This window comes from Benincasa hispida, chromosome 7 (assembly GCF_009727055.1).
Source record: "Benincasa hispida cultivar B227 chromosome 7, ASM972705v1, whole genome shotgun sequence".
NCBI lineage: Eukaryota > Viridiplantae > Streptophyta > Magnoliopsida > Cucurbitales > Cucurbitaceae > Benincasa > Benincasa hispida.
In genome coordinates, this window is record NC_052355.1 from 28,462,569 (window position 1) to 28,473,593 (window position 11,025).

Consider the following 11,025-nt stretch of genomic DNA (forward strand, 5'->3'; position numbering starts at 1 on the left):
ACCTTTCCGTCTCTAGATACAGCAATTCAGGAAATTTTGTTTGAAGAAAAGCATCTTGGCATCACTTCTTCCCGGCAATTGGAGGTTGTACTTGCCAACACTCATATGTCTAGTACTTCTAGAGCTTCCTTTTGTAAAAATTGTAAGCTTACTAAGCATAAGTTTGTTAACTGTCCAAAAGTGAGTGCAGATACTGTCACAAAAGAGGTCATATTCCTGACATTTATCCTACAAGACCATCGCGACCACCAAGACATACTTCCAAGTCTCGATCTTTTAAGCCTAATCCTAGCTCTGCTTCTGCTGTTGCTGCTGCCTTTTCTGCTAACTTTGAACCTTCCCCATCTACTTTTCAAATGTATGACTTACAAGACTTGCTTAAATAGGTGATTTCATCTAATTCCTCCATGCTTGCGGTCTCCCCAGGTAATAGATGGCTTCTTGATTCTGCTTGTTGCAACCATATGACGTTTGATTTTTCTCTTTTGACTGCACTCACTCCTGCCAAATCTCTTCCTTCCATTTATGCTGTTGATGATAATTGTATTACCCATCTCATGTTGGCTTCGTTGACACTTCCCTATTATAGCTTTCCAATACTTATTGTGTTCCAAATCTATCCTTTAATCTTGTCTTTGTCGGGAAATTATGTGACCTTGGTTTAACTGTGTCTTTTTCTTCTATTAGGTGTAAGGTTCAGGATCCGCGGATGGGACAGACGATTGGTACAGGCCACAAAATGGGAAGATTGTTTGAGCTCACATCTCTTCGGCTTTCTATTTGTTCTCTTTCTACCCTTATCACCGACTCTGCTATCTATCACTGGCATCTCCGTCTCGGTCATGCTTCTTCCAAAAAACTCCGTCATTTAATCTCTAGTCACAATTTAAATAATGTCTCCAAGTTTGTATCTTTTGACTATTTGAATTGCAAACTTGCAAAACAACCCGCATTGTTTTTTTCCCAGTCTAGTTCTATAAGCGATAGTCCTTTTTACTTAATTCACTCTGATACTTGGGAACCTGTTCCTATTTCCACTGTCAATGGATATCGCTACTTTGTTTTATTCATTGATGATTACTCTCGATTAACCTAGATATATTTCCTTAAACACCGCTCTTCCATGTTTCAAATATATATTGATTTTGCTAATATGGTTCACATTCAGTTTTCTCGCACAATCAAGGTTCTGCGTACAGATAACACCTTGGAATATAAAGACTCCAAGCTCCTTTCCTTTCTCACCCAGCAAGTCACTCTTGTTCAGCGCTTTTGTCCTCATACCTCTCAACAAAATGGGCGAGCGGAGCAAAAACATTGTCACATCCTAGACTCCGTTCAGACCCAACTTCTGCCTGCCTCTTACCCTGCAAAGTTTTAAGGTGAAGCCGCTCTTACTCTGTCTACACAATCAACCATTTTCCTTCATCTGTTCTTCAAAATGCTTCTTCGTTTGAACGCTTATATGGTACTTCTCCTTATTACTCTAACCTCAAGGTCTTTGGTTGTGCTTGTTTTTACTTATTTACCCTCATGAACATACCAAATTATAACCATGTGCGCGTCTCTGTTGCTTTCTTGGCTATGGAACTGAACACAAAGGTTTCTGTTGTTGGGACCCTCTTTCTAATAGATTATGCATCTCCCGCCATGTCACTTTTTAGGAGTACACTATGTTCAACCTTTCATGATTCTCTCTTGAGTCCTCTTCCCTATCTTTGCGAACACTTTGAAATGAAGGACTTGGGTTCACTTAGTTACTTTCTTGGTCTTGAAGTATCGTTGAGCTCTACTAGTCTTTTTTTGTCTCAAGTAAAGTATGTCTCAGATCTTTTAATGCGCTTCGGTACTACTAACTCTACTACAGCTCCAACACCACTCGATCCCAATATTCGCTTGACTCCATTTAGTGGAATTCCACTTGAGGATGCCAGTCTCTATCATTAGCTTGTTGGCAGTCTTATTTATCTGATAATCACTGGTCCTGACATTGCATATGTTGTTCACATTGTTAGTCAGTTCATGGCTGCCCCTCGGACCATTCATTTTACTGTTGTTCTTCGTATCATCCATTATGTCAAAGGTACTTTGGGGCATGGACTTCAGTTTTCTTCCCAGTCTTCCCTAGTTTTATCAGGCTATTCTAATGTTGATTGGGCTGGTGATCCTACTGACCGGCGTTCTACCTCCAGTTATTATTTCTACCTTGGTAGTTCTCTCCTTTCTTGGAGTAGTAAGAAATAGAGTGTTGTTTCCCGTTCTAGTACGGAGTTTGAATATCATGCTCTGGCTGATGCTACGTCAAACTCTTATGGCTTCGCTCGATTCTTGCTGATATGGGAGTCCCCTAGTCATCTACCATTATACTTCACTGTGACAATCGTAGTGTCATCCAGATTGCTCACAATGATGTTTTCCACAAATGCACCAAGCATGTTGAGAATGATTGTCACTTTGTTCATCATCATCTCTTAAGCGAAACTCTGATTTTATGCTCTGTTTCCACCGCTGAGCAACCTACCGACATTCTCACCAAAGCTTTGCCTCCTAGTTATTTTCTCCAACTACTTAACAAACTCAAGTTGATTCCAACCTTACCACCTTTAGTTTGAGAGAGGGTGTGAATGTATACTAGGTCTCCTTTGGTGAGTCTTTAGGATATGGTTAGGCCCTATTCTTATGATGTTAGTACAGTATTTATACTACTGTACAATTCCTTATAGAAATGCACTTGAAATATACATCTTCAACTCAAACAAAATTACAATATCCACCATACTAACTATACGGTTATTTGTTCATCATTTTTTTTAATCATCAATTTAAATATAATTCAATTAATTAAAATATATACGTGTTTAGAGGTAAAATACTCTGATTGTAGTTTATATGTTGAGCAAAAAAAAAAATAGTGAAAATTCTTATCAGACATCTAATATAGCAAAAAAAAAAAGAAAAAAAAAAAAAAAAACCATATATTTTAAAATAATATTCAACGAAGTGATGCAATAGTTTTGCATACAACTCATACAAGTTACCATACAAGATCTATATTTTACATCATAACAAAATTTCAATAGTCAACATTAGTCAATATGAGCATAGCTCAACTATAATGGATATGTACTCGTTTTTTTTAATATTAGAGGTTCAGATCTTCATCCCCACATAAGTTACTAAACAAGTAAAATTTAAATATGTTTCATAATATATGTTAATGTAATGGTCGTGTGTAACTCACTAATATTAATTGTCTTAACACAACAATTGTGGAGAGGAGATCGAACTTTCGTCTTCAAGAAAAAAGTGCATGTCTATCATCGTTGAGTTAAACTCACTTTGGCAACTCACCTTTATTGTTATGGTCATATCATTTTTGGAAAGTCCATCATATTACATCAATGTTACTCATCATGTAAGAATACTAGATGGATACTCATAATTAAATAGAGCAATACTTGAGTGCATTTCACTCTGTCTCACACACACACATAAATTTAAGGGGAAAATCTAGTACTACATTAGTATCAACTCATTTCATTCATTATTTGACATGTTATTAAATATTTGATTAATTTATTATTCATTTATTTTATAAACCTCACATAAAGCAGTATAAAGAGATCATGGCCAACTATGATTAGAAAATTGAGTGAAAAACACTAGGATGGCCCCTAAATACTTTTTAAATTAAATAACATTATTTATTTTCCCAAAGGACATGGAGGTTGATTTATGATTCCAGAAGAACGACAGCCAGAGAGTAGAGTTTTCAATTAATTTGGTTCAAACAATGCATTGAAAATTCAACCAAAAGATAAAGTTAATAAAATAAGGTTTTCAACAATACTTTTTGGGAAATGAGGGACCAGAGCACTATTGTCTATTATTTGGAAAACATTACAATATGTACATGCACAAAAAGACATACAAGACACTAAAATTCAAAATTTGGGACCCCAGAAGCAAAAATGACAATGAAATTCAACTCTAAGGCCATTGGACTTGTGGGAGTTGATCCAAAAATAACAAATTCTAAAAGTACTTTTCTTTTCTAACAAGCACTTTATTGACCAATCATCCAAATGAATAACTATTTTTTTTAAAAAAAATTGAAGTGATATACATTTTACTTGAAAGAGATTATTTGAGATTTGATGATAAGTTAAGTAAAAGATACAAATTGGGATGAGAGGATAGAAAGGTGAAAAAATTCGAACCTCTAATCACTTTATCATAAGTTGGCAAATGAATACATACAGCAAATGGGGTTAATAGAGTCAACTAATCAAACATTCACTTTTTTCTCTCATTTTCCCTAAGGTTGAAGAGAAAATTAGGAACAGGAGAGTAGAAAAAATTGTAGAAAACAGTGATGTTGAGAAAATGGGAGAAAAGCAAGTCAGTAATTCCAAGTGAGGGCCAAACCAAACCAAATTTCTTCCATTAAAGCCTCTCATTTTCACTCTGACAGCAGAGTTTATTGTTGGTACTCATTGGGAGACCAATTTTTCCAAGCTTTACCTCTCATTTTTACTTCCTCTATCATATCTCTTTTCTGCACAGAAAAGGATGGTGCTCAATACAAAAATATGGTCCCACTGGCTTCTAGAGTTGTATTTACTAATTTGTTTAAGGATTATGATTAAAACAAGCCTTGAGAATCATCGACTCAACCTTCTTATGTCGTTCCCTTCGAAATTCACCTCAACATTTTTGGAATGACAAAATGGTCAACTTAAATCTGTTCTCATTCTTTATAGCATTGGTCTGTCTCTAAACAAAAACTCTCAGATACATGAAGAAAGCTAGACGAAACTGCAACGATCTGTATGTCAGTCAAGCCACGGTACTCCAACTAGATCCTTGATTACGAACAGCACAACACCGAGCATATACTTTAGATGAACCTGATAATGTGCTAATGATAAAACCATTCAATAACGATCAAATGATGATGGGCATCCACCACGGCTAGGACAATCATAAGGAGCTGATATGTTTCAATGATCACAGAAAATGTTTGGAAATAAAGATCAATCAAGATTCAAGAATGACAAGGAATTCAATTTGTTATGCCTTATGAGAGTTCGGGAAGGAAATCAATGGAATGAAGTTGGTGTAGCCTGTGACTTACCTTTGAGAGTTCTAGTGGAGCTATTATGCGTTTGTACATGCTCGTTCCTTCAAGTAAAAACACACTAATTCTTAGTTATACACGTGTAAGAGTACCTTAATAAAGTAATCAAAAGGTTGAAAGAACGGGTAGAACGATGGTCGGGATGATCGCATTTGAAGTTTCACTTCTATTGACAAGCAGTCAAGTGACCATGAATCAACAAATCAATCCTCTTCTGATTCTGCAAATTATTAATTTACCCATTAGAAAAATGTAGAAGCGTGACTTATACATACCCACCAACTTATTTGGCCTACATGTTCACATTTTGAAGTTGAAGCGTCAAAATACGGTGTGTCTAGATATGACCCAAATGAACATACCATGGATTGCTTCCATGTTGTCTTCCTTGTAAACACCAAGGGGGGATCCATGGATAGACACAAGCATCTCGCCTGGCTTTGGCAGTCTTCGGGTTTTCGGTGTCATCCCAATGGACAATCTTTGGTTACTTACCTATGGAACGAGAACTAGTTAGCTTATGGTAGAATATACTAAATCAAGGCAAAAATAGCCGTAAGAAGGTTTTATTGAGACAATAAGAAAGTTTTATTGAGACAATTCCTCAAACAATATAGTTATGCTGATCTTGGTACTTAGAATTTATCTTTCAGCTTCCTTCCATGGGGTAAACATTTTCCCTAGCTTTCTCTAAATCTCTATCCGTCAATAAATGATTTTTATCCATAATTATAATAATGAAATTATAATGATAATTATGACTTAGAAATGAGACCTGCACTTCCATCATTCTCTCTACAATCTACTCACTCTGCAGTGATTATGTGCTAATGCAAAATGATCAACTATTGCCTCCCAATAACTTCTTTTGCAACTTATTCCTGCAATTAATTTTTTGCTTCTAGTTGATAACTTTGATCAATGGATGATAGCAGAGAACATATATAAATATGAACAGGCTTTATCATGGCATTGACATCCATAGGAACATTTCCACTGAAGACTCAAGTAGAAATAATCAAATCCAAAATGAACCTTTAAAAAAGAGAGAGAAAAACGAAAAATTATAGTACAACGTTCCATAACTAGTATTTTCAAATAGCATCCTACTGTAAAATCAATACTTTTTTTATAACAAAGTTCAAACCAATACTGTAAAACCAAAACTAGTAACAAAGTTCATTTCTGATATACCAATGAGTATACGAAGGACAGTCTTCGTGAGGGTCAGGATGTGAGCCTCAATTATCCTCACAAAGCAATCATTTGACGCTACTTTGGTTGTCAAAAAGCTAATAGGATATCAAATCCTTGTAGATGAGGTGACCACTATGTGTTGAACCCATCCCCTCTAAGTTGTTTACAGTATTTACATTGGACCTTGTCAACCAAAGTCCAGTCGATGGTAAGCAACAAGATCCCAGCTTACTACTAAGATGTCCTGTATCCAAACTTATTGAAGCTCAAGATTGAGCTAATAAAGTCTCGATAATTGTCTATAATTAGTTTACAGACATAAGCTAATTATAGGCATGAATTACCTCAGGTATCCTTAATCATATAAAACAAAACATCAATAATTGACTGCAGACACACTACCGCTACAGTAATTCTATTCCTTTTACCCCGACCTCCTATGTGCCTAGATAATTTGAGTCAGACACTACCAAATATTGAAAAATGGCAATAACAGACAACACTAGGATAGTAACATAGAAAGGCTAATGCAGTAAGCGATATGCAAGAACCATGAAGATACGAACCCCAGGAGTTTGAAGGATTTCTGGCATGCCAAGCACCATATTATCCGAGGGCTCCTCCAAAGCCTAAAAATCAAGAATTGACATTAAATATATCAGTCAATACCTACTGGATAAAAATGGGTAACAGTCAATACCTATTAGATAAAAATGGGTATCCATTTAAAAATTAATTGACAATGAGATGAGTAGTCATGTTATTTTTATATATAGGAAACAATAACTGTTTGTTGATATGATCAAATGGGAAACAAAAGAAGATCCTATTGTGAAAGAAACACAAAAATTGGTTTTGCTATTCATGTTATCTTATAAAGATTATCAAGTCTCTTCATTTTTTCAATGTGGATCCTCAACGTGTCCCTCAAGATGGTGCCTCTATCTGTTTACCATTCTCGGATTGGATCTTTTTTTTTTACCAAACGCTTGTTAAGGTTTCATGGGCTCCAATACCATATTACGTAATGATGTTCCATCTCAAAATCAATTAGGAACAAGATGAGAAGTGTAACATATGTTATCTTATTAAGATTGTAAGGTCTTTACATTTTTCCAATCTAGGATCCTAAACAATACCAAAGCGCACAAGGTTTTATTTCTTGTGAAGACGAGAAGGCATTTCTCCACAAATCAACAACGTGGAACAAAAGATATAGACAAACTAAATAATATTAATTGTGCTCGCAAGGTAGCACTCGTTCTACTAGTAAACAATTCAAGATATTAAAAGTAAAATTACTACCAAGTTCGGAATCTGCAGGTTCTCAACATTGAAAGGATTTGTTTTCACTGCCACCAGCAAAGAACAGAAGGTGAGTTGCAGCAAAGAAACGTCACATAAGGCAGCACTTGCCAATTATTTCTACGCACCAAAATCCAAAATCTATAGGTACCTGATTTACTGGAAAATTCAAATCCATTAAACGATCGCATTCCGGCAGAGCAGTAAGGATAAGCTGTGGACAAGCAATGAAGGAGAGAAGCATGTATATCTATTCCATCAGCTGGATTGGTGTGTAATTCATCCTCTGTATCCTTCCATTGTACTTCAATTTCTCCTTGTTCGCCTCTTCTCGAAATGGACAAGTTTGGAAGTTTTTCTTCGAAAAATTGCAATAGAGGAGTTTGCAATTGCTCTTTGTTGAAATACGAACGAAGCAACCGCAATTCGGTAATCAAACGCTCGATCTCCACATCCCGAATGGCCCGGATTGCAGCAGCATGCCGTTCAACTGAACACAAACGGAACCAAAAGCAACGGAACAATTTATCACGGGAAGACAAACAAGACAATTTTGCTTAAATGAAATTCCGGATTCGGGAAAAAGGATCGAAATCACTACGAATTTCAACATACCATCCTCGTCGCAGTCACTCTTTAACTCATTCGCTGCTTCATCCTTTGCGTCTCGTCCAGGTGAAGGGCTAGACTTCTTAACTGTTTTCTTCGCCCTTCGCCTTGCCATTCTCAGCAACCAGTCTTTCTTCTTGACTTTACTGGACTACTCACGTTGCGACATTCTGAGAGGAATCCGCAATTCGTCACTGAAATTTCATAAATGAAAACAATACAAAGACTTTCAAACCCTAAATGTAGTGCATAGAGAAATTAATTGAAGTTCCCAGTGGTAATAGCATAATTAAACACAAACGAAAGTTAATAGCCTGAATTTCTAACCATTGGTTTCAAAAACTTGAAGAAATCAAACCGCCGGAGAAGGTATTAGATGGATTAAACTACGTCGGTAAACTGCCGCGAATCCTCTCTCGTCCTCGGCGGATGAGCAAAGCAATGTTAAGATGTCGGATAGATTGAGCGAGGGAAGATATTAGTTTGAAATTGAATAATGGGAAATCTGTAGGGATGACCCAAATTTGGGTCAAAAACATCAAATGACCCAAATTTTCAAAAAAATGTCCAAGGATTCTTGGGCTAAAATTATCAAAATATACTTGTAGGAAGATCTGTTTGGGAAGTAAGTAGCCCCTTTGACATCTCTTCATCTGTAAAGAATTCTCGATGTGAAAACACAGAGACAAAAGGTTGATTTTAGGTAGAAAAGTCATCTCGTTCTTGCTTTCTCTTGGTCTCACTCTCGCTCTCTCTCTCCTTTTCCTCACTCACACATCATTTATCTTTGTATCTTTTGCTCTCTCTTGGTCTTGCTTTCGCTCTCTCGGTTGCTCTCTCTCTTCCTTTTCTTACTCATAAATTACTTTCTCTCTCTATATTTCTCACTAGTCCTTTTTCGCACTTATAAATCACTTTTTTCTCTCTACCTCTCCTCTTCCTTTTCTCACTCATAAATCACTTTCTCTCTATATCTCTAGCTCTCTTGGAGGGTTCATTGCATAGTAATCATCTTCAACATCATCGCTCTCTCCCTCCCAAGTATGCGATTCTCTTCATTTCATATTCTTCACCTTTTCTTTTTCTTTTGTTTTATGCTCATGGATTTGGGATTTTCATTCCGAAATTGTCTGTCAAGTTGGGAGGGCTCATTGTCGGAGAAGAAGAAGAACAAAAGATGGGAAAAAAATGAGGATTTTTTGTCGAAGTTGGTCCGCAAAAAAAAAAAAAGGAAAGAGGAAAAAATGAGTTTCGCCGAAATTGGTCTGCAAAAAAAAGAATGAAAAAAAAGGAAAGAGGAAAAAAAATAAGGGCATCTTCGTAACTTCACTTAATCATGACATCAACAGAAGGTCATTTGGTATTTTTCTCAAAAAATAGATCATTTAACATTTTAGATCTCTAAAATAGGTCAGTTATACAAATAAAAATAAAATAGAATAATGCTAATTGTGTTGAGTTGATGCCCTAAATCTCATGGTCTTGTAGTTTGTAAATTGTATTTGCATAAACATATTATATAATTAATAAAATAAGTGTTATTTTATTTGACATTTAGTTGCATTAACCCAAAATAATCAACTAAGATCCAAAGTTATCGAATGTAACTTAGACATGTATGTGGTGACATACAGGTGGGTCATGTTTAAGTAATAATCTGAAAGGTTTGTAGTAAATGGATAAGATTTGGTACCTTATCCTGATGACACTACGGATACAGCCCGCTTTGTAGTTGTTACAATTGTTGCAAAGTGCTACAAATGATATGATCCTGATCATTCATGTGGAGACATGTGAGCGGGAGTATCCTATACAAAAAGTTTGTATAAGATTGAACCACAAAATGAATAGTCTCTCTTTATAGCACTGTTACTATAAGAGACTTACATTTCACTAGCATGATCATAGGTAACTTAACCTTAATCCTGATTGAGTCGTGAACTACCTATGAGGGTGGTCCTTTGATCTCCATAGGTAAGAGTGGCCAGATTCGTCGACTCATTATGCCTACCATTTTAGGATTTCGTTTAATTGGGGAGCTGGAAACACATCTACATAAGAAGAAATTTACTCATTCCTGATTATCAGAGTAAATAGATAAATTATTCCCTTAAGAGCTGATTCCGAGTCTTGAATAATAAGGCGTCACACTCTCTCATGACCCAAGAGGAGTTAAGTTATAGTTAGATTATGATTATTTGTTCATTAGAAGAATTAGTGGTATTTAAGAAGTTAGATGTAACTATAGAGGTAAAACGGTAATTTTGACCCAGCTATACTTACGAGTAATTTGTGAAGGGTCAACACATTATTGAGTCTTTATATCCAATGGACATAAAAATATATCTATAGTACGAAGAGTGTAGTTGTCGATCTTTAGTGGAGTGACTGATAGTTAATAAAGGTTGATTAATTTAATTAAAGAGTTAAATTAATTAATCAAGTATCATCAAAGCTTCAATCTATAGGTCCATAAGGTCCCCTTGTTAGCTCAATAAGGATTAATGAGAATCAAATTAATTTTCGATTAATATGAATTGTTCAAATTAATTAAAGAAAATTATTTATATAAGATACAATTAATATAATATATATGATTCATTATAATATAAAGTTTTAATGAGAGACGATTCAAATACTAATTATATAAATATGATTGATATAAAAATTATAAGTTAAAATTAATATGAATATAAATTAATTTAATACTATAGGTTATATGAGAGAATAATAAACTATGGGTTATATTATATATGATATAATATAAACTATAG

General features: G+C 35.2%; 1 protein-coding gene across 4 annotated transcripts; it reads right to left on the reverse strand.

Moving 5' to 3' along the window:
• Positions 1–4,209: 4,209 nt before the first annotated feature.
• On the reverse strand, positions 4,210–8,792 carry LOC120080833. 4 transcript variants are annotated; one of them, XR_005482653.1, is made up of 8 exons: positions 8,579–8,789; positions 8,258–8,445; positions 7,794–8,132; positions 7,643–7,689; positions 6,904–6,966; positions 5,503–5,635; positions 5,138–5,360; positions 4,210–4,910 (listed from the first exon to the last, which is right to left on the reverse strand). XR_005482653.1 is itself a non-coding variant. In XM_039035485.1 (7 exons), the coding sequence occupies exons 2-7, from the start codon at positions 8,364–8,366 to the stop codon at positions 5,344–5,346; spliced, it is 708 nt and encodes a 235-aa protein (XP_038891413.1). In that variant the 5' UTR covers positions 8,367–8,421; positions 8,579–8,792; the 3' UTR covers positions 4,210–5,343. The 4 variants fall into 4 exon arrangements, 2 of the variants coding, with proteins under 2 accessions (XP_038891413.1, XP_038891412.1); XR_005482652.1 differs by having other exon boundaries at positions 4,210–4,558; positions 4,678–5,360; XM_039035485.1 differs by having other exon boundaries at positions 4,210–5,360; positions 8,258–8,421; positions 8,579–8,792.
• Positions 8,793–11,025: the final 2,233 nt, after the last annotated feature.

What these genes read in the sequence shown, in the direction of transcription:
- LOC120080833 (XM_039035485.1), bottom strand. Translation starts at nt 8,366, where the DNA reads ATGGCAAGGCGAAGGGCGAAGAAAACAGTTAAGAAGTCTAGCCCTTCA. An exon ending in GAGTGACTGCGACGAGGATG is followed by an intron (nt 8,133 to 8,257) that starts GTATGTTGAAAT and finishes GTTTGTGTTCAG; the next exon opens with TTGAACGGCATGCTGCTGCA. An exon ending in ACCTGCAGATTCCGAACTTG is followed by an intron (nt 6,967 to 7,642) that starts GTAGTAATTTTA and finishes CTTGATTTTTAG; the next exon opens with GCTTTGGAGGAGCCCTCGGA.